This window comes from Netta rufina (genome assembly GCF_964035555.1).
Source record: "Netta rufina genome assembly, chromosome: 1".
NCBI classification, from domain to species: domain Eukaryota; kingdom Metazoa; phylum Chordata; class Aves; order Anseriformes; family Anatidae; genus Netta; species Netta rufina.
The window spans coordinates 94,875,385-94,899,247 of NC_140123.1; the positions used below are offsets into that span (position 1 = coordinate 94,875,385).

Genomic DNA, 23,863 nt, shown 5'->3' on the forward strand with positions numbered 1-23,863 from the left:
ACCAAGGGAAATACAGGACAGTCGATCTCACCTCTGTGCCTGTCAAGATCATGGAGCAGATCCTCCTGGAAAATATGTGAAGGCGTATGGAAAATAAAGGTGACTGGAGACAGCCAACAAGGCTTCACTAAGGGCAGACCGTGACACTGTCCCACATGAGATCCTTGTCTCTAAATTGGAGAGAGATGGATTTGACAAATGGACCACTCAGTGGGTAAGGAACTGGCTGGATGGTTGCACTCCAAGAGTTGTGGTCAATGGCTCCATGTTCAGGTGAAGACCAGCGACGAGTGGTGTTCCTCAGGGGCCAATATTGGGACCACTGCTTTTTAACATCTTTGCTGGTGTCATGGACAGTGGGATCGAGTGCACCCTCAGCAAGTTTGCCAATGACACCAAGCTGAGTGGTGTGGTAGACACGCTGGAGGGAAGGGATGCCATCCAGAGGGACCTGGGCAGGCTGAGAGGTGGGGCTGTGTGAACCTCGTGAGGTTCAACAAGGCCAAGTGCAAGGCCCTGCACCTGGGCTGGGGCACTCCCAAACATGAACAGAGCTGAGCAGAAAACAGATTATAGAGCAGTCCTGAGGAGAAGGTCCTGGGGGTGCTGGTTGACAGGAAGCTCAGCATGAGCCAGGCAATGTGGCTTTCTCCGGGGCTGCAAGCACAACCTGGGCTGCATCAGTGTGGCCAGCAGGGTGAGGGAGGTGATTCTCCCCCTCTGCTCTGCTCTCCTCTCATGAGACCCCACCTGGAGCTCTGCGTTCAGCTCTGAGGTCCCCAGCACAAGAAGGACATGGGCCTGTTAGAATGAGTCCAGAGGACGGCCGCAAGGAGGCTCGGAGGGCTGGAGCACCTCTCCTATCAAGACAGGCTGAGAGGGTTGGGGTTGGTCAGCCTGGAGAAGAGAAGACTCCAGGGAAACCTTAGAGCAGCCTTCCAGGACTGAAAGAGGGCCTGTAAGAAACCTGGAGAAAGAATCTTTATCATCAGGGAGTACAGCGACAGACAAGGCATAATAGATTTAAACTAGAAAAGGGCAGGTTTAAAGTAGATTTAAGGAAGAAATTCTTTATTGTGAGCTGTGGCTGCCCCATCCCTGGAAGTGTTCAAGGCCAGGCTGGATGGGGCTTTGGGCAACCTGGTCTGGTGAGAGGTGTGGATGTGTCCCTGCCCATGGCAGGGGGCTGGAATTAGATGGTCTTTAACATCCCTTCCAACCCAAACCATTCTACAGTTTTTTAATCTTTGCTATTTATCAAAATGACATTGCTTCCAGCATGTGCTGCTGTTCTAAATGCCAAAGCTAACAGCTACTTTAAGCAACTGACAAACATTACCCTTATCACCTGGCAGCAGTCTGAAGAAACTTATTTTCTAAGAGAAAATACTATATGCTGTTAAATATTTATTATCTATTTTACTATATATTCGTTCTATAAATTTTCAGGATCCCAAAAATGAGACTTTTTCCTGGGTTGTATTTTTAAGCAAGTCAGGTTTGTCAGGACTGGAAGGAAATACCCTGCTTACAAAATGCAGCAATCGACCTTTTTGACGCGTGCATTCCCAACTCCTTCACTTGAAGACCCTCTCAAAGATACTCTGGGATGGCTCCTCAAATTATTTAACAGCCTTTTTACTCGGCGAGATCTGAGTTTATTCGAACCATGGAGTATTTGGGAGAGGGGAGGGCAGGCTTCCCTCGCAGGAGACACCTGCACCACCCAAGGCTGGCAGTGCAGTGCTCGGCTCTGGCCAGCAGATGGTGGCCGGAGCTCGGGAAAGGATTTTGCCGGGCAGCCGGAGACCCCTGCTTCCCTTCCCTTCTCTTCCCTTCCCGGTGTGGCCAGCAAAAGGGCTGGCAGCTTGATGTCTCCGCAGCGGGCATTTACACCCAAACCGGCTACATTTAGGATGCTGCAGCTGGTGGCACCGAAGCGGAGCCAGTCGCCTAGGCTGCTGGTCAGGGAATGGGGAAACTGAAGCTGAGCCCTAACTTCTTGTCTAACGGGGTGCAAGACATCGCATTAAAAGGATCTACACTTTAAGAATTATCCTTCCCGGATCTGCTGAAAGTTGCCTTTTCCTTTCTGCTGTTTTTTACGGCAATTAAACAAACCTGTTAAGCCCTCTGCAACAGAAATTCAGCGCACTCCCTATTTAACACAGGGTCATTTTTGTTCTTGTATTTGTGCACAAGTGTAAGTCAAATTCTTTAAATCACATTTGCTGCCCAAATCAAAAACATGATCTCCTTTAACCATATGTACTTGAAAACTGACATATACCACCTTATGGTCTGAATTTTTGGGTAGACCTGTGTGAGGCCAGGAGCTGGACTCGATCCTTATGGGTCCCCCCTTCCAGCTCGGGATATTCTATGATTATGAGAGTAGAGTTTGCCATCACTAAAAGGCCAGTCTGGTGTTCCAGGCTTTAGTAACAGACGAGCACTTGACAACAGAAAGAACTAATGGCTGATGGTGGGATTCCAACAGAGGAACAAAGCAACTACACCGAGATGGTTCAAAAAATGATCTCTGCAAGAGTTGTTCATAAGTGACATATGCAGGACAGAGAAAAGCAAGCTGCAGACCATTCAAGGCAATACCACAAATAAAAAGGCTTTCTGTAGAAGAGTCATCAAGAAAGAATGTGTAAGATGTATGTATTGTTTACCCATGAAAACCTAGATGGTATGTAGATTTCATCCTGAGTTAAAGACCACATGATAGTGTTGTCCACGGCAGTGGATAAATGTAAGTACAAAACCTTCAACAATGGAGGTTCCCAGCTTTTATAAGAAGATACAAGAATAAGAGTTAGGTTTTAATCAAGATGAACTAGAACTGACAGCTAGACATCTAACAAAAGAGCTATGAAAAAGAACGAAGGAGAATTTTGCTTGCAGAGAAACAAGGTGTAGAGCAGATTATTTGAGTCACTAGAATAAAAATGTTAGCTGAATTTGGATTTGCAGATGAGATTAAACAGAAACACATGCAAAGGCAAAGAGACATTAAGACCCCCCCCCCAAAAAAAAAAAAAAAAAAAAAGCCCATAGAGAACCTCCATAACTCCCTATGTGACATACTGGTAGGAGAATCACAAGAATTTAAAAAAAAAAAACAAAACAAAACTTGTGAAAAACGAGAAGGCAGAAGACTTCAAGAAGTTGCCCATAATCAAAGTCCATGGAGCTAAAAGCTACTTGCAAAGGATTAAAGGAGCTCAATTCATAGCTGCTTAGGCAGAGGACTATGAGGACTTCAATGCAGTTATAGTAAAATAGTAAGACAGAAGCTGCAGAACAGGAAAAAAAAACAGGATGGAACTGGAAAAAAAAAATCTAACATACTATTTATGTTGCAAAGACAACTTGATTGTCCTTACCTGAACGTGACCAACTGATCATTTTTCCCAGAACCAATCACCATCTTTTCCCTAGTATTTACATCCACCTCTTGGTGGGCTGCATTTTTTTGGTCAACTACAATTCTTGGCTACTCTCTGAAAGCTATTCTTAAGCCTCCTATTATTCAACTACCATTTAAAGCTGTTGCAATCAAAAATGACAAAGGGTGCTGATACATCTTAAAGTTCAATGATTTTGCTTTTCGGTTCCAAAATAACTAAGTACTAATGTACACTACAGCTCACAGATGTGATGCCAGATTATAACACTCAGGTGAGTACCCTGGAAAGGTTTAAGGAACACAGAAACTTTTCTTATTTGGCAGACTGATTCACTAACTTCACTGTGAAGGTTTTGGGGGACCTTTAGGCTAATGAAAGTCTCATAAAAAATCTTTGCAGATTTCTCAAGCTAAATACTGTTACATATGACCAAATTTATTCCTCCTACTGAGTGGCTCATATGAAAGTAAAAACATCCTTTGCCAGCTCCGTTCACTTTTCCATTCTTCACACAGCCCTAGTCTTTATGGCTCTCCAAATCTTAGTATCAAATATCCTGGCATGTAGTTTGAATATTCCATTCCCTCTAATCTTTTTCTGCACAAGTTCCATCCTACAGAGCAATACCAACAGAGTATCTCTTGGTAGTACTTCAGATTTTTCTACCAAAGCCACCTTGGACAGAGGAACAGGCATAAATCTGGCAGCAGCAAAAGACTTCATTCTCCATCCTTTTTAAATGGAACATGCCTCATTACCCTGCATCAAATTCTGAAGCTACAACTTACAGACTTCTGGATTTTAAGCTTTGAAACCCATCTGTGTTGAAGTCTACACCACTGGGCTGTGCCCCTTTAAAGAAAGCAAGATTTGTCTTTTACATTGGGAGATGCTCACTTTTGTGACTACTGCTATTAGTTAAGAAGCTACTTCAGCAGTTCTAGCAACCCAAAAAAGCAGTAAGGAAAAAACACCGATCTTGACAGCTCAAAAGCACCTGTAATCATTCTTCCTAACTATGCTCACTTTATCTCTTTGTGATAGTAAGTAGTAAAGTAGTAGTAGTAAAATCCCAGTGCTATCATAGCTGTATATGTTCCTTTTGTTTTATAAAAAGTTTATCTTTCCTAGTATAAAGTGTGTTTTGTGCAACCCTCTCTATTTCAAACATACTAACCATTGACTGCATCAAAACACTCAGCATTAAATCAAGTAATAAAACAATCACATTCTAACATCAAACAGCACTGAACAAAGCTTCTATTAGACTCTTTCCATTTGACTTGGATGATCTTCCTCGCCTCTTATCTCAGAAACATTAGAACTAGAATAACTATGACAAATATGTACTAGATATCTAAAACCAGCTTTCGATTCGTCCACCCATCCTTGAAGAGTCAGGAGTTGGTCAGTTAAAAAAAATACATCTGCCTTGATCCTGTACTTTGCAGAGTAAGGATGACTACATCTAAAAGGACTTACTTTTTGGCTATCACTCACCTGGTTAGTTAGAGGTTGCTGAATTCGGTCAGTGTATGATGAGGCAGAAACCTGTTGGTCGTTTATGTTCTGCTGCCGACGATCACTGTACTGCTGATGCGAATGGGACATCTGTCCAGCCATCTGAAGGCCAGCAGCATGGAATGAAAACGATGGTGCAAGCCGAACAGATGAAGGTTTGCATGCTGAAGTCTCTCCTCCTGTAAAAAGACAATGCGGGTTTTTAATGCAAATTCGATGGCTTTAAAATATTTACCTGAGTTGGTCTCCATCTCCTAGCTCAAAGAGTTTATAAGCACTTTCACCATTTTTTAATATAAGCAAGAGTTGTCATACACAATCAACCCAGAAATTATCCTCATATGAAGATTGTTTAGCTGAAGTACCTCTTTCCATTTCAATTGTGACCCATCATTCATTAATCATTTATTCATTTTTATCCCTAACAGCCCATCTCTAACATCTTCACCTATGTGTCATAACTGGACTTTGGCAGGGATTACTTTCAAAGATATGAATCTTGTACGTGGATTTATTTCCAAGAAAAGCAGAAAATCGCTCAAGATTCTGTCTTCAAAATGTTTACAGAAACTTTCTGGACTGATTGTACCAAAAGAAAAGAAAAGCTAGTGCCCAGCTTTTACTTTCTGGCCTCAATGGCTACAGTTTCCTACAAACTACTTAGATCACTAGCCTACATTCTTAACTTCCACTCTTCTTCCAATGCACACTGTGCTTCCTCTCAGCTTTTTGACTCCTACTGTTGAGTTTCATTGAACTACAGGTAGCAAGCACTGTAACTTCAGTTAATTCTTTTTTGGGAAAGTGAAATCAGGCTGCAAGAATTAACCACAAAGCAAGAGACAAGCCACACGCTTGGTGTCAAGTTGCAGGAGAATGACAAACTGCACGGCCGAGGTATTATATTCCATAACATATTTAAAAATGCCAAATACCACAGGCACAGAAACTGCCTCTAACTGGGACAGATCCAACACTTCTCAGCTGTTGTTTTAGATACATGGCATTTAATCAGTTGATAGTCTGCTTGTACCATCGTTGCTCTCCAACAGCAGAAGACAAAATTAAGGTACAATTTGGTCGTCTTTCTTTGTTAATGAAAGTTTAGCATGTTCCACATGTAACATCGATCCTTTTACTTTTTGCTGACCACACCAGAGGAGAAAAACTCTCTAAATGGATGCCATAGTGGGACAACCTACGAGAGAACAGGATGGGAAAAGCAGCCAGGCACACTGAAGCCAACATCACTACTGAAGGAAGATGAGTGGAATCAAAATCTAAAATCTGGAAGCACAATTATTGGTAAACATTAAATTTAGAAGCAAAATGTGAGATGAGCAATCTCCTTAACCATCAAGGGGAAACCCCATTTCCTTTACAATCAGAAACCTTGCAAGAAAATATCATCAGCAGAAAACAGGAGATGAACATCTCGCTTCAGTTTGACTTCCATAAAAATAACTGACTGCTCAACTTACCACCTGTTCGAAGTTAAGAAAAAATAAAATACTGAAAATGACAGCATGTCACTGACTCGGCACCCAGTAGGGCAGTAAACAAACTGCATGGGACGAAATCAAACGCCATTTTAAACTAAGATCATTTTAGAAAAATGTATTTATTACCTTTGAAATAATATTCAAACATCTATAAATAAGAAAAACTAAGTACAGTACAATCACTACTACTAAAAATGGGTGAAGTAAAATTATTTCATGAAATACCTACTGACAGGTAACCGGTGTTCATAAGTATTATAATTCGGTACTACTAAAATGCTAAGAAAAACCTGCTCCAGAAGATGAACACAAGCCCACATTGCCCACAGGTACCCACATATTTCTCAAAGCTTCATTAAATCTTCAAACACTTAACCAAAGCAAGAAAAAAAAAATCACAAATTAGCTATGATATATGAAAACAACTCTTTTGTGTGCAGTGTGTTGCTTCTAGTAACACGAAGAATCAAGACAATCTTGCAAACAGAAACAAGATAAAAACCATCATGAACTAAGTAAGTTTAACATTGTTTCCAGTACCTAAACAGGGCCTATAGGAAAGCTGGAGAGGGACTCTGTCAGAAAGCATAGTGACAGGACAAGGCGTAACAGCTTTAAATCAAAAGAGGGGGAATTTAAATCAGGTATTAGGAGGAAATTCTTCACTCAGAGGGTGGTGAGGTGCTGGACCATGTTGCCCAGAGAAGCTGTGGATGCCCCATCCCTGGAGGTGTTCAAGGTCAGGCTGGATGGGGCTTTGGGCAGGTGGGATGTGTCCTGCCCATGGCAGGGGGTTGGGATTAGATGGTCTTTAAGGTCCCTTAAAACCCAAGCCACTCTGTGATTCTGTGATTCTATGCACAATAGATTACTCTTAATTGTTTTGTAAACATCCATTAAATATTGCTTTGTGATCCTAGTAAGCTCTGAAAGTGAAACTGTCCTCCAACATTTAAAGATGGTGAAAATACCAGTAAAATATTTGAGTGTAAACTTTTAAACACAGTTGTATATTTTTCTGTAAAGCAACATTCCAAGTAATATCTTATGTCCACCTACCATTTGGGCAACAGATTGTCACCTTTTTTACATCTAAAATTATTTCTGATGAACTTCACAAGCTCATACTTCAATACTAGGAAAAACATATGTAAAGATTCCAACGTATCGGCTGATCTTTCTGAAAGATAGCATGGTTGCTTTACGTATTTCTGCATCTGTCACTTGGATCATGTATAAACTGTGTACATCTTTTCACATTATTTTCTTAATACTTAAATTCTGTTTTTACTAGAAAATCAAAGTTAATCTTCCATTTATACAAATTAAACAGTAAATTCAGCATACGTTAACTTTTCAAGATGTGCTGTAAGAAGGGGTGAATACATCTTAGAAGATACTTGGTATGTCTGATTTCTGTTGTTTTTATTTCTGACAGGTTTTGCTTAACTTGAAAATAAAAAACTCATTTGACAATTTGACATTGCGGTGACTGAATTCAAAGTCAAAACAATACTTACATCAGATAGTCAAAAATATTAGCTTATAATAAATTTTAGAGCCTTCTACTTGTAAAGTTTTATTTCCTGTTTTGTTGTTGTTGTTGTTTTTAAACCCCGGGCAAGTTTCCCAATAGCATACTAGATATACTTAGCAAAGTAGATAACTTAATAAAAACATATTTAATTTTAAAAAATCTTCACTTGCACATGTCCCTGAAAAGCAGAAAACTCACACATACAAAAATCCCATGCACAGAGTTCTCATTTATCCTTTCACCCCATGGTATCTTCTGACACTCACTCAAAAGATCACAACAAATCTGAGGATAAAACAAATAATGCACTGGACACGGTTTAAATTAAAAAAGTAAAAATAGAAAAGGGTTAGAAGTATACTCAGCCCCCAAAAGAACGCTTGCTTCACATCAGCTTTAAACTTTTGAGGCAGGTACACCCTTGCCCTCCTGATTCCACGAGCAGGATGATACGGCTGTAGCATCCCCGGTCTTCGAAACTGAAGACTGTCACATGGATCAACTCTTAATTCAACAGCAGTGTCCCAGAAAGATCAATTTCATGACTTATGACAAGGAGATTGGACTGTTGAATCACAAAGAAAGCTTCACTAAGAACCAGTTTGACAAATAACTTACTCATTCAATTTAATTTTTTTTGGACATTCAGTGTCTGTGACTAACTATTTGCTTGGAGGTAAGTCATACACAAACAATGATGTCAACGTACATCAATCAAAATTGTCTCCAACAAGAAACTTTTTATAAGGCTATTGCTCTTTGCTAGAAATGTAAAACAATTTCAGAGAGCAACACTGAATTTCAGAAAAGGGGGCACTATTAAATAAAAGAGCCTGCCCACAGCCTGATGAACTGAAGCCTGTTAGAAATAGACAAGTAGAAACTGGCTGGTTATATAGTATGTTCTTATACCAAAGAAAGAGACATTTTAATAGTATCTGTGATGATGGCCATATTCAACCCTTAAAAAAAAATAGCAATAAGCAAGAACCACCTGGGTGAAAAGTTTAAGAACCGTTAACTATATGCTCTGAAAGATCAGTAGCCAAATAATTTCCATCTTTACAATTTCTTACTGTCACTGAAACAGAGACACAGAAGTTCACAGATTTCTCTTCCTGAGAGCAGTGTTAGCTATCATCAAAAAACAAGCAATGTTAGCAATGTCCAGGATATGGTCCTTGATGAAACACTTGACCTCATTAGATTTCAGACTTTGTTCCATGATACCTGCAATCAAAAAACTAAGCCCAAGAGAACCTTACTACTCTATATTGCTATGTGCCGAGAAACACCTAATAACATCAGGAAGAAATGAGGGGAGAATGAAGAATTGGCTAGAATAACAATCCTGACCTTTTTAGTTTTAGGCTGAGGAGCCAGCTCTAGAAGAAAGAGCATTTCTTGGCACGGATATTAACTGAGGTTAATGAATATTAACAAACCCCACAGTGGCCAAAGTTCTGGAGCTCTAGACATCCAGAAAATGAACCAATCCATTGACACCAGAATCCAACGGAGCTCATATGCACCACACATCCATACTACAGGGTAGAGATATCTAAGGAACAAGTTCTAGTCAGTCATCAATTTTCTTTTCTAACCACTGTATCCTGAAATGATAGCACATGAAGAAGCAACTTGGGAAAGAAACAAAGTGACAGAAAACAAGCATGCCAAGATCTCCAAGCAAGGAAGTAAATTAAGGGAAGACATTGCAGATTGGCAATGGGTAGAATTACCTAAACAATAGGGCTTACCTATGTGTTAGGTCAAGGAGTAGCATAAAAACACATAGTTGAAAAGCCAAAATAATTTGTTTGCCTTTGATGAGACTGTATCAGAACTTGTTATGACAAGAAGGTCCAACTCCAGAAGGCATCCCTCGTTTCAGCCTTGAGAGCGTAATTTCCTATAGTTGCAAATGTAACAGCTCTTTGAAGTGAAGCTGTTCGGAATACTGTATTTCATTAGTCATAGTCCATAGACCATAATATAAGCAAAATATAACTAATAACAAGAGTAACTTTTTTGTCTTTTGTAAATTTACCGTCTTTGGAAAGTAACAAGTGAGTAAGAAGCGAGCATTAATAAACTCCTGTGCCATTGTATGAGCAAAACACTGTAATGACAGCCAGAAGAAAAAGCTTACGAGGGGACCAATAGCATAAATGTGGTAATAGAGAAAAACTAAGTTATAACTTCAAGAGGTTCATAACTCGGAACTAACTGAAAATACAGATACTGCAGAAATGGGCAGGCCTATCATGTGGAAGAAGGTGGGGTTTATTTCTTTAACGCAGCACCTTTGCATAGTGGAAGCAGATCTCTGAAGCAGATCTCTTAAGTAGTTTGATGAGAATTCCATTTTAAAAGAGTTTTCCAAAATGTGTGCAGTGTGGTCTTTTAACTTTGGTGTCTAAACACATGAAAATTTCAACCAAAGTTTTCCCTATGGCTGGCACACTGGAAGGTCTATGCAGTCACTGCCTGGGCTAAACACAGGACATATCATGCATACTTTATGCCTTGTAAAAAACCCCAAGGATTATATATCAAATTCACATATGATAATAAAAATCTACATACATTCACAGTGTTTCATGTTCCTTTTCCAAACACAGAGGGTGACCAAGAATAAGCCAGTAAAAAGTAGCATTCAACACTGAAAACAATTACATACTAACTACAGCCAACTCCAGACTCTAAACATTAGAACTAAACCTCCAGGGATGCAAAATGACAAATAAGCAGCATCAAAAAGGTCAGGAAAAGCAATCAGAAGATAGCTTCTCTTCTGCACTTAAATAGAGACTAATCCACATACATTCCCAGACACATTAGGTCTGGGTATAATTTCGTCCTTACCAAATGATTTTTTTCCCAATTGCCTTCTACAAACCTGAAGCCTCCTCGGACAGTTGCCATCAAATAAAGATGAGGCAGTCTCAACAGCTGAGGCAAACTAACAGCTTATTGCCAAAAAAGATGCCCTGACACCTTTATGCGGGTACTTAGTTATGTCCCTAGCTCCAGCACTTGCTACAGACTTCCATGAACCAACTCAACTCACTACCCCAGAGAAGGGAAAGGGAAAAAAAAAAAAAAAAAAAAAAAAAAAGATACTAGCATCAAATTATTCACCCCACACCAGCTGTTCCAAGGTGGATTTTTTTTATGTTTTTTTTTTCACTTCCAGATTAGAAAATGAACTGAGTAACAGAAAAAAGCCAGAGGGTCATGCTGCCATCCAGTGGGACCCCAACATGCTGAAGAAACAGGCTGACAGCAAGAAGCAGTGATGCCATCAGACTGAAGGAGGTGATCCTCGAATCAGGTTCAAGACCAGCTAAGGAACGTGAAGGTGCACAAGTCCACGGGATGTGATGAGATGCATCCATGAGTTCTGATGGAATTACTTCCAGATCCTCCTGGAAAATACACTAAGGCACATGGAAAATAAGGAGGGGACTGGTGACAGCCAACAAGGCTTCACTGAGGGCAGATCATGCCTGACAAATCTGGCGGCCTTCTGCAACTGATGTTATCTACTTGAATCTGTGCAAAGCGTTTGATACTGTCCCGCATTAGAGCCTTGTCTCTAAATTGGAGAGACATGGATTTGACATACGGACAACTCAGTGGGTAAAGAATTGGCTGGATGGTCGCACTCAAAGAGTTGAGGTCGACAGCTCCAAGTCCAGGTAGAGATCAATAACAAGTGGTGTTCCTCTGGGGTCTGGGACCAGAGCTGTTTGACATCTTCGCTGGTGACATGGTGACACAGACACGGGGATTGAGAGCACCCTCAGCAAGTTTGCCAATGACACCAAGCTGTGTGGTATAGCCAACAAGCTGGAGTGAAGGGATGCCATCCAGAGGGACCTGAACAGGCTCGAGAGCTGGGGCTGTGTGAACCTCATGGAGTTCAACAAGGCCAAGTGCAAGGCCCTGCACCTGGGCTGGGGCACTCCCAAACATGAACAGAGCTGAGCAGAGAATGGATCAAGAGCAGCCCTGAGGAGAAGGTCCTGGGTGTGTTAGTCGATGAGAAGCTCAACATGAGCCAGCAGTGTGCACTTACAGCCCAGAAAGCCAGCTGCATCCTGGGCAGCATCACAAACAGCATGGCCAGAAGGCGAAGGAAAGTGATTTCCCCCTTCTACTTTGCCCTCATGAAACCCCACCTGGAGTGCTGTGTTCAACTCTAGGGTCCCTAGCACAAGAAGGGCGCAGAAATATTAGAACAAATCCAGAGGAGGGTCACAAGAATGATCAGAGGGCTGGAGCACCTCTCCTGAGAAGACAGGCTGAGGGAGTCAGGGTTGGTCAGCCTGGAGAAGCAACTGAGGGCTCTGGGGAGACCTTATTGCAGCCTTCCAGGACTTCAAGAGGGCCTATACAACACCTGGAGAAGGAATCTTTATCAGCAACAGACAAGGTGTAATAGATTTAACTAGAAGAGGATATGTTTAAATTAGATGTAAGGAAGAAATTCTTCACTGTGAGGGTGGTGAGGCACTGGACCAGGTTGCTCAGAGAAGCTGTGGATGCCCCATTCCTGGAGATGCTCGAGGCCAGGCTGGATGAGGCTTTGGGCAACCTGGTCTGGTGGGAGGTGTCCCTGCACATGGCAGGGGGTAGAACTGAATTATCTTTAAGGTCCCTTCCAACCCAAACCACGTCACCATTCTAACATCCCTCCCCTCTACCCAGCATTGGTGAGGTCACACTTGTGCTGCATCCACTTCTGGGCTCCCCAGTAAAAGAGAGACATGGACATACCATAAAGAGTCCAACATAGGATGACAAAGACAATTAAGGCACTGGAGTGTCTATCCTATGAAGAAAGGCTGAGAGATCTGGTACCCTTTAGCCTAAAGAAGAGAGGGCTTAGGGAGGACCTCATCAATGTCTGTAAATAGCTGAAAGGAGGCCATTAAGAAAATGGAGCCAGGCTCTTTTCAGCAGTGCCCAGGACCAGGACAAGAGCCAATGGGCACAAACTGGAGCACAGAGGCTCCCCTCTGAACCTCAGGAAGCAAACACTTCTGTACAGTGCAGGTGACAGAGCACTGGCACAGGTTGCTCAGAGGTTGTGGAGTGCCCCTCTTTTGAGGTATCCAAAAGCCATGTGGACATGGTCCTGGGCAACCTGCTCTGTGTGTCTGTCCCTGCTTGGTCAGGGTGTTGGACCAGGTGACCTCCAGAGATCCCTCCCAGCCCCAACCACTCCATGACTCTGTGCCACACACCTCAGCACAAAGTAAATGGCAGGATTTCTCTCATTGAATCAGGGAAATGTTAAATCAGCTCCCGTCATATGGGACTGCATATGAGAATCACCACAACAGTGAGACTGTTTCTTTGCATTTGTCACCCAACTTTTTAAGTATATACGTTACTTTTTAAGGTATATATGTGACTGTCTTTGCCACTCTCACAGTTCAAAGTATTCTATTTAGGTATACCGCTATTGACAGATGAAAAATGAGACAAATTCAGACATTAAGACCACTGAACATTAGAAGAAGTGAATTTTCTTTGGTATTTCTTCATACCTACTTACCCCCCAATTAAAAATTAAAGACAAAAATAAACTGTTGTGACAATTTTGACCTCATGAGTTATACAAGCTTCCTTCGTGATTGACAAAAGCAACTTCCAGTGCAACAGCTGATCTTTATTTCTTTACACCGAGAGATACAGAGAATTCTCTCCGTGATAACACAACCTTTGCGACAGCCTTAAACATACTCCACTATCTACTGACTTCTGCAAAGTGAAGTAGGGAAAAACAACAAAAGTCACATCAGCATTTTATTTCATTCTTTTGTAAGTGTAAACATAGTCATTCCCCATATGTGAGAACTTGCCACCAACCTGCTATCTGGTAACTGTTTCCTTGAAAATAACAGCAACTTCATAACCCCTTCTGCACCTAGGTCTTCTGCATTTGGCTTCCAGGCAGTGATTACTACTTCCATTGAATGCTTTAGCTGTCAGATAAAAAACACACTGCCCAGCGTTCCCACCTCTTTGTTCAACTCCACTTCAGGAGGAGGCAGAATTTCTTAACGTATTCAGAAAGCCAGGACTGGTAAAGCACAGCGCAACAGCACTTTTCCAACCAAAATAATGTAGAACTAGAACTAAATTGGAAATGGGAATGGTGTGTGTGTGTGTGTTTGTGTTCCTGGACTGTGGAGTCCTCTAGTTTTGAAATATGAACATTTCAAACATCCTCTGCACAACTCACCTTATTTTACCCTTCCTTCTTTCTTCAACATTTACTCCATAAACATCACAGCCTTGACCTTAAATATTTTGACCTTCCTTTTACTTCTCCCTTCTGCCTCATCCTCCCTTTCCCTACTCTCTGCTATCTACTATTCGGGTCATTTAGCAATGTAGCTGAGGTATTCCTTCTCAGGGGTAAGTTCACAGTTGAATGAGAACACACCGGAAAACACGACCAGAGAATAAAAGTGTGAACTGTATCATTCACCACAATGGGTAGTCTCATTTCTACACTCAGTTCAAGAGCTTGTGGGTCTACACCACAGACCAAACATAGCAGCTCTTCATACTGTATGACTGGTTCATACTTCAAATCTGTGTCTTTCCAATCTCTGCAATGCCAACTCAGATTAAGGCCTCCACCTTCTCGTTATTTTTTTCTACTAATAGGCATTATGACCTCAGCAATTATTCAGTGCACCCCTTAGAAACAAACCTGAAACACTGAGTAGACTGACTTCTGCTTTTCTTTAATATGCAGCCACCTCTGCCTTGTTAGCACACCCTATAACAGGCAGTGAGCAATTAGCAATAGATACAAACACCTGTATCTTGAGAGCTATGTCCAAACGAACGTGCATTTAAGACAAGTTAGACCTACCCTAGTTCTGCCTAAGCATAGCAAATGTCAAACACCTGTGATTTTGTAGTTTAGATCAATCATCTTTTAAGCAATAAGCAAATGCCAACCTGAACTCTACATGAACTACTACTCTACTGAAGCACTGTTCTGCCTATTGTCCTCATGCACTACACTTAAAATGACCACATGAGAATTTGAGGGTACATGGATTTCACTCGGCTTGCTCTGGAATGAGGAAGGCTGTGAGAGAACCGGCGAACAAAGGGAAATTACCTGCAGCAGCAACTGCAGAACAAACAACGCCGTTATAAATACCCTTCCTCTAGAGGAACTATATTATTGTGGAGGAATTATATTATTAAGAATGGCTACTTCAGAAGCTATTTTACAATAACTATTCAGTCTACTTCCCTGTACAGAATTGCCAAATGCTACCTTTGCTCAGAGCAAAATTAAGCCCTAAACTTAGAAACAACCACATTCTCCAGCCCTGTTCGACAGGCCAATGCATCCGGGCCACTGAAACTTCTTGTCCGTTGCTCTTTCCAAATGGAGTAAGCTGCAGCTAAGACAAAGTGTTCAGGAGGTGACAAAAAATTACTTCTGGGTGCCATCCTTCCCAACAGCTTGCAGACCTTTGACATGACTTGTCGGCCATGTGTCTGGACATTTGGCAGAGGGGGAGCAAGAAAGGCAGGCCAAGAGCAGGCTTCATTAGCTGTTCGGACCTTGTTGTGCCTGCCTTGGCTATCCTCTGCCCTGGACAATCTGTGGCAGGAGGTGGACTTTGGACAGGAATTTTGTGTATGCCCTCTATTGGTTTTGTGCCTTTCAAGGGACACTAGTTCACTCTGCTGTAGAAATACTGCGGCTAAGACCTGTGACTGGGAGAGACTGAGGTATGTATCCTCTCCTCTACCACTTCAAAAGTCCTGTGTAATCAACCTAGAAAGACTAAATGCCACTGTTCGGTGTAATCCTCCCACAACAAGTAAAGAGAAGGAAATTCTTAAACTCATAAAGCTTTTTAATTGGAAGACAACAGAGAAGCTTATGATTTAATCCACTGGCAACACTATTAATCTGTTTCATTAATGTATAAATATTACTTTGAGTATGATCGAGAATTCTAGAACTAAGAAATTTTTGTGAAAGTAAAAATACTTTTTTTTTTTTTTTTTTTTTTTTTTAAGATAAATGAAACCCACAATCTCTAAAATTCTCAGCTAAAACCTAAAGGAAATAAAGTACACTAAATTTCACAGTCAAAATCCTAAGCCCTGTGAGAACTCTGACTTTAAATTTTTATTGAGAAGCAGACTGACTAAGAGCAAATCTGGAAAAAGAAAAAAAATATCTACAACTCCACAAGTAAACAGTGAGAACTGAACCTGTATGTGCAGGACTTCACACAGACCTACATACTTGCACCTACATACGCACTTGACTGAAAGAACATTAAAATTGAAGAGTGGTGTGCACAGAAGTTCGGAAACTCCAGAATCCTTCCACAGTTTTAATTTAGTGCCTCTATATAAATAAATTATGATACTATCTAGCTACATGAATACCCTTATTTATTTTAAAAGGCAGAATGGAAGTAATGCTCACTGAATAGGCTGCTACACAATACAATTTATTTTCATTGTATTTAACTTAATATCCCTTGATACTCTTCAGACTGTGCCCCAAATAAAATTATTCTGTCTGCATATATATTGTATATAGTAGTTGTTGTTGTACCCATATAATTCATAATTTTTCTGCAGTATTCTTATGATATCAGGTTTTATTCTACCTACAGAAAAACATGGAGACAGAGATTAAAGACAAAAAGGTTTCATGATTTTAAATTTCTGATTTCATATAAAGACTTTTTATAAAGACTAGGAACATACATCAGTCGGTAAATCTGTTTAACAGAGCTCTAGACAGGAGAAGTTTTATAGGAAGTTTCAAAAATCTGGGATTTTTGAAAATAATCCCAGCCAAATAAGAGGTCTGAAAGAGATGTTCCTTTCTGCTCATGTTTAGAACCAAGCAAGAACGGGTGCTTGCTCCATGTTAGACTAAGGACAAAAAAGCAGCATAGTTCTTTCAAACATCAGGGCAGTAACATGGGAATTCCTTCACATATCAAAACAAAGATCCATCCAAATCAGTATCCTGCTTCTGAAAGTGGTCAACAGCAGTCACCTTGGAGGACAGCAACACAGCAAGTAGTATGCGCCAGGCATGTTCTTCCAGCCTCCAGTCCAGAAGTTATGTGAACCAGAGTCTTTGTTATTAATATATTTTGCTCATTCTTTTCTTCTACAGATTTGCTGAACAACTGTTTTGCATTTCAGCTTTTGGCATCCCATGGCAAAAGGCTCCACAGTTTACTCTAAGGCTGCATTAAGCACCACCTCCTTTTGCTTGTCATGAACCTGCCATCCTCATGTGATGGCCTCTGCTGAATAGTCACAAAAATTAAGGCTGCCTTCCTGCAAAGGGGCAACAATACTGACATGAAGAAATGAATGAAAGGCTTCAGATTAGCAATTTTGTTTATTCTACTGTTGTGGGTCAGGTTTATTTTTTTAAGCTCCCTTTTGACACATCTTCATGTGATCCTCCGAGAGAGGATATTCTAATAATAGAGAATGTTTCTTCTTTTCTATATAACTATACACACCAACATATTTCTTATTGAAGCTTTTATTTTTTCATAATATACATTGCATGCTCTTCAGAAGTTTTCCTACCACTTTGTAACTCCATCTAACTCCTCTTCATAAACACGTAGCTTGAGAAACACTGGTCAAATTCAAGTAACTTGGCTGATGATTCAGCCTAACATGACATTTATATTACACCAAATGAAATATGTGAATCAGAATAGCTGAGCAATCAATACTTAATTATTAATTATTCAATACATATTTTAAAAGACTAACATCTGCTTTAAAAGGAAAAAAAAATAAATCAAAACAACAAAACAGTCATTTTTAAGAGGACATCAGTGTTGGTGAAAATATGCCAAGACAAGTGTTCTGATACTTCTTTTTTCTCTCACTCTACAAACCTCTGCTTATTTTAAAGTTTCATGCACTTATGCCTACAGTTATAAAGTTTACAAGTTCCGTAATTTAATGAAAATTCTGCCATTTAAACAGTGTGGATGTAAAGACAGTGGAAAATGGCGCTCTACTATTTTACAATCACGTTGAAAGTCCGTAACAGCTTTTAAAACAGAAATAAAGAATGAAGTATGAATATTATTCCAAATAAAAGTTTAAAACTACTACTTAATCCCAACTACATAAGTATACTTAATGTAGCTGAAAAGCCCACACCTCTCAATCAGTTCCCAGTGCAACCTGTGAAAGACATGGATACAAAGAGGAAATACTGCTTATGCAGAGAGTTCTGACAAATCAGTAAGTAAAAAAGAGAAAAGGAGAAAGAATACTTTGTTTATAAGTCATGGTAACCTTGTAATGCAGACAACAGAAATTTAGTGACAAAGTTTAAAATTACATGACTGCATGAAGTCATTCCATGCTATAAAAGAACCTTTAAACTCACATTCCAGAAGCCTTCAAAAGCAAACGCCGCTTCAAGCTCACACAAATTACTTTTTATCTTAAGATTTTTAACTTCGTAAATGCACTAGAAGTTAGATTTACCTCAGCTATCAGTTTTCTGTAGGGTTTACAAAACAGTTGAAAATGTAAAACAAAACCCTAACAAAATAAAAATCAGCTACTCTAACTTGGTCTAGCTTCGGTCTTCGTGGTGAGTTGTGTGAGTTGTCTCATAAATGACTGCAGACTATTGCTCATCTGAACCAGTGCTCTCACAGCTCACTTAGTCAACTCTAAGCGTTAACTCTGGAGAATGCCGTCTGTTCTTTCGGTATTAACAAATTAAACCAATGATAAAAATTTTTAAAGTATTAAAAAACAAGGGGAAAAAGTAGTTCCCAAACTGAAGCACTTTTACCAAAATTTCAATTCCAACTGAATCAAAGGAATCCAAATCTGCTGACGACAGGGTCATGTCAAAAAAATGCCAGTAATTTCCACCATTATTAGTAAATGTTTGGTGGTAGTAACCCTCTGACGTGTTAATACCTACGCTCGGGGGGGTGGGAGGAAGAAAAAAAGGATACAAAACATATGTAGATGGTTTTACTAAATTAAATAGTCCATTAACACTACAGTCAATTTTACTGAGTTGGACAGGAAGAATGAGAGCATTTATGCGAAGCAAGCCCATAATTTGGGCAGCTAAGGAAGACAGAGGGAGGGACTGGGGAGGGCTGCAGAAGGTGAATTAATCCATTACTGAGCAGGACAAAGCAGGTTGGGAAAGCAGCAGAAAGGAACCAGACGCAGATTTAAGCGACGACAATGTTTTAAGACCACATTTCCCAATACTCTTTAGGCAGGGATGATATGGAGGTCAGAAAAATAAAATAAAATAAAATAAAATAAAATAAAATAAAATAAATCCAGGCTCGACAGTTACAGCTGAGGGTTTTCTTTTGAGGGGGGCACAGCGACAGACGTGAGGGATGCGAATACCCCACACATTTTCACAAGGCCGGTGTGCGTTTCAGAAACAGGTTATTATACATTCACACCGCCTAGAGATAGCTACCTGAGAAGCAGGGGTTACTGCATTTTTAGAAAGCACCGATATTAAAGCTGACTTTATGAACGTTCCCAGAGCCAGGCTTTCCACAGAGCTCTGGTTCTTTCACCGTTTAATTAAGAACGGGAGGTGAATTAAGCTTGGAAGGAGCTGTGTGAGACCCCTTCCGTGCTTCCCGAGCCATCCCAGTGAAGCTTTTATGTCGTTATTCCGCCACCGCGGTGCGCACACACACACACACACACACACACACACGCGGCTATTTCAGAGGCGCAGGTAGGCGGCTGTCCCCCCGTGAGGAGATGGCCGCAGGTAGGGGCAGCTGCGGGCTGCGGCAGCGGCACAATGCGGCGGGGCGGGGCGGGGCGGGGAGGCGCGCGGCAAACCGCCCGGCACCCCAGCAACAGCGGGCAATTAGCATAGCCTACCAGCGCGCCGCCGCCGCCCGATTGGGCGAGCCGGGCGGCGGGCGGGCCAATGGCGCGGCGCTATGCAAATGGCTCCCCCCAGTTGCCAGGGCAGAGCTGCCGCCCGCCGCCCAATGGGGAAGCGGGGCGATAAGCGAGAGGCGAAATGGAGCCGTGTCACGCTTCCAAGGCGCTGTTAACGCTTTCAAGTTCAAAGCCCAACCGCCGCGGCCGGCGACGGTTGGAGCCGCGCGCGACGCCGGGCGCCCGCGGCAAGGGCAGGGCAGGGCAGGGCAGCCCCGCGCACCCCCAGAGGGAGGCTGGGAGGGGAGGGGAGAGGAGGGAGGGGAGCCTCGCCCTGCCCTGGGTCGCCTCACGCAGCAGCCCCAGGGGTTGCCGCACCGTGTCGGGCGGGACGCGCTGCCTCTGGCGCAGCACCCCCCATTTTCACAACTAATAAACTACTGGGGTCTCAAAGACCGAAGGAAGAGCCTCCTTCGGTACTTGCTGCGCTGAAAGATTTTAAATGAGCGTTGTTGTTTTTAAATAAATGAGTTTTGGGGCGTTTGACTAAACAGAAGCGCCAGGTTCAGGGCTGAGCATAATAAACGTAAGCACGGCCATGAGAAATAGCCAATTTCTCCCATCACTTACAAATGTCACCCAGTCAGCGTCCGTGCACACGGCAGGGCGAATCGAATCCCCCAGATCCCAGCTCCTGACCACCGTCAGCCCCGGCTCCCCCACACACAGATGTGCGCTGTCCCTCACCCCGCGTACAATGGAGAATAATCTGAACGCAGCGCCTGACAGACTCGCTCTGGAAGCGACTGCCTCTCTGCAGAAGAGGAGGAATAATGCGGCTGCACAGCCTGGCTCTGCACCGTGGTACACGCAGGCGACCGCGTGCTTGCTGTACTTCACTCTCTGCAGGCGGGCGGTGAGGTGAAGGCGTTATCACTGCGATTCACTCACCTGTCAGATGCGGGTTTGTGTGTTTCTTTTTCTCAGGGGCCTGTGGAAGCCGCCTGACACTGGTGACTGACATCCGCTATCCAGGCACGGAGCAGGTACAGGAGCCGAAGCACCAGCAGCCACTGCCTGCGTTTCTCGAAGCCGCCCAGGGACTGTGGCACTGCTCTGCCCAGCAGGCAGCTGGAGCAGGGCTAGGACTCCTGTCAGCCACTAGCCAGAGGCACTGCCAGAGAGGTGAGGGGCTCCACGTTTCCTTATGCATCTGTAGACACCCCATACTTTTCAGCTGTTAACCACAGAGTCTGCTTAAAAAAGCAGTGCCAAAAATGTAGGTTCCAGAGACCAAGTCTAACAAAAATCAAAGTTTTACTGGCTCTCTTATTTGGAAAATTTTAAATTTGGAAACTTTTAAAATTTCAGAAGCATTATCAATAGTAACTGTACTATTTCCTTATGTGTCCAAAATATATTAAGTTGTCTTACTGCGTGCATCAGCCCCTCTGACACACACAAAAATCAATTCAATCTGTTCTTTATCTCATTTTAGCATTTTTAACTAAATTTCTGCTCTTTGATTTATGCCTATCTAGCATACCCTGTAACAGTGCAGCAGCAGCAAGCAGAAGAGCGTTATCTGACCATCGGCTTACAAGATTTTCCAAGCAATCCATCCTGGGCCAGTATCTTGCAGCACTAATCCTTCTCCTAGTCTGCTCAACTGCCCTCTCAAATACTTTTATCAGCAGTTAAGTAAGAAGAGTTCCTTGAGTTTGTGCAGTGTCTTTTCTCTTCCCCGCCTCTAAAGACGACAAATAACATTACTTACAAATTCCAGTTCACAGTACAAAACTAAAGACAGTATATAAATTATCCGCTACATGGCAACACATCAAACCATACAACCTGTACAAGAGGCAAAAAACATCAAAAACTTTGTACCTAAGCAATGCCAACGCCTAACATGTAGCCCAATGTCTAAACTTTACTTTACAGATTCAACATATATTTCCAGCTGAACACAATATAAGGTTGGCACGGAAGTGAATCATTTTTAAAGCTCTCCTTTAATCTACAGTACAAATACATATATATTAAAAAGGAATCTTTTCCTACTCATAAAAACCATCAAGGGAAATAGAATAATTCAAGTCATTTCCCATTTGTAGTTACTGAGACACAAGATATATTTAAACAGTTGGTACAGAAAAAATGGAAAGCATCTACCATATCAATGTACAGCTAGCATGCCAAACCATTAATGTAAGAGCTAAACAAGGGATGAATACATCATGTGCAATAGTCTCACATGATATAAATTATTCAATACCTGACCAAAGAAAACAGCTTTCAGGAGAGAGGGGGAGGATCTGAAAGTGCTTTTGTAGTTTGAATAAATACAGTACTATGAATTGATGAAAAATAATCTTTTACAAAAAGAAAAAAAAAATCTAACTCTACAGCACAGTTAAATAATCACATTTATTTTCAAACTATTTCACTAAGTTATGTCAATCCAACTTGCATTCTGCTGTTTACCATTAAGGTTGATTTCATTTTATACAGCGTTGAGAATTTTGAAGTAAAACTAACTGTAATAACGAAATGATTTTGACATAGCATAAATTCTGGAAACATATGCTTGCCTCTGTCCCCTCCTTCCACTTGCAGGATTTGGATAATGCATAGCCCTATTGATACTGCCAATCTTCTTGCTTTACTAATTTCAGATTGGCTATACTACTCTATTTAGGATTGCTATGCTGACAAAAAAATTTAACAGGATACTTTAATTGATTATGTCAAATAAAAGCCTTTTGTAGACTTAAATAAACAGACAAAGGGCCCTTTAAGTGACAAATTTAAAAAGAAAAAAAAATCTACACCATTATAGGTTACACTGTGATTGTGGGGAATCTGCTGGCATAAGTATTCAAGGGAATGCCTTCCAGGGATGATTTCATGTATGATCCTAAAATAGTTTATTTCACTCAAACAGAAGTTGATAGTACATACTTAGTTTTGGCTGCTAACATAGCAGTTATTTTCTATTTGCAGATGGCATACTATTTTCACATTCTGTATTAATAACAGATATTCTGATACATTTCCTAATCTGATACATTTTTTAAAGAAAAAAATACTTGCAAACTCATAAACATGCAGTTCATATTAATCCATAGTAGTTTATAAAAAATATAAAAGTCAAAAAGTTTATTTACTCACTCCAAAGTACACTGGAAGCACCAGAACTATTTATTTTATATAATATTTACACGTTTGAAGTTGTAACTAAATCACTTTTTTACTGTGTTGTAAACAATTTGATGGCTGATATTCTCACACCGGCATGTTACAATAGACATCTCAAGCCAGTCCTTATTTACTGAGAAACTGCCTTCAGATTTCTTAAATCATTAAACCAATCATTCCCCTGTAGAAAGCTCTAACATTTCCGTATCTATCTAGTTACAGAAAAATATAACTAAAATCAAAAATAAAGCTATGTTTTCACAAGTACAGTGAAGCCTCACTCTTCCAAAGCACTTATTCAAAAGACTGATTTCCTACCTTTGTAATTTCTGTATTTGTTATACACACCTTTAAGTTTACTTATTTTGATTATTTATTATCAAATAATCATTGATTATTTATTACTTATTTTGATTTGTCTCATTTTGAAGTACTAGCTTTCAATGAGGAAAAAAACATTATGGCTGAATACATGCTTGCTACTAGCAACCACCAAAGACAGTGATGCCAGGTTTCATTAATCCAAACAAGAATACAACCTCAAAGGTTCTCTGTAAATTAATTTCTCCAAAGTAGCATAAGTTTGAAAACAGAACAAATAAAAAAAAATAAATAAATAAACTTCTACTGGTATTCCTTTAGGACAATACTATGATCTTAGAAAAATATTTTACAAGTATAACTCACATTTCCTTGATATGCTTCACTGGTTTTAGTATAAACTAAGC

General features: G+C 41.0%; 1 protein-coding gene across 2 annotated transcripts in view; it reads right to left on the minus strand.

Annotated features, from left to right (window-relative positions):
- The window catches only part of DYRK1A (dual specificity tyrosine phosphorylation regulated kinase 1A), a 91,514-nt gene that overhangs the window by 22,088 nt on the left and 45,563 nt on the right, over positions 1-23,863 (minus strand). For both annotated transcript variants that reach the window (XM_084284244.1, XM_084284245.1), the window contains exon 3: positions 4,920-5,119. In XM_084284244.1, coding sequence (XP_084140370.1) covers positions 4,920-5,119 — 200 coding nt within the window. The remainder of the gene's footprint in view (positions 1-4,919; positions 5,120-23,863) is intronic.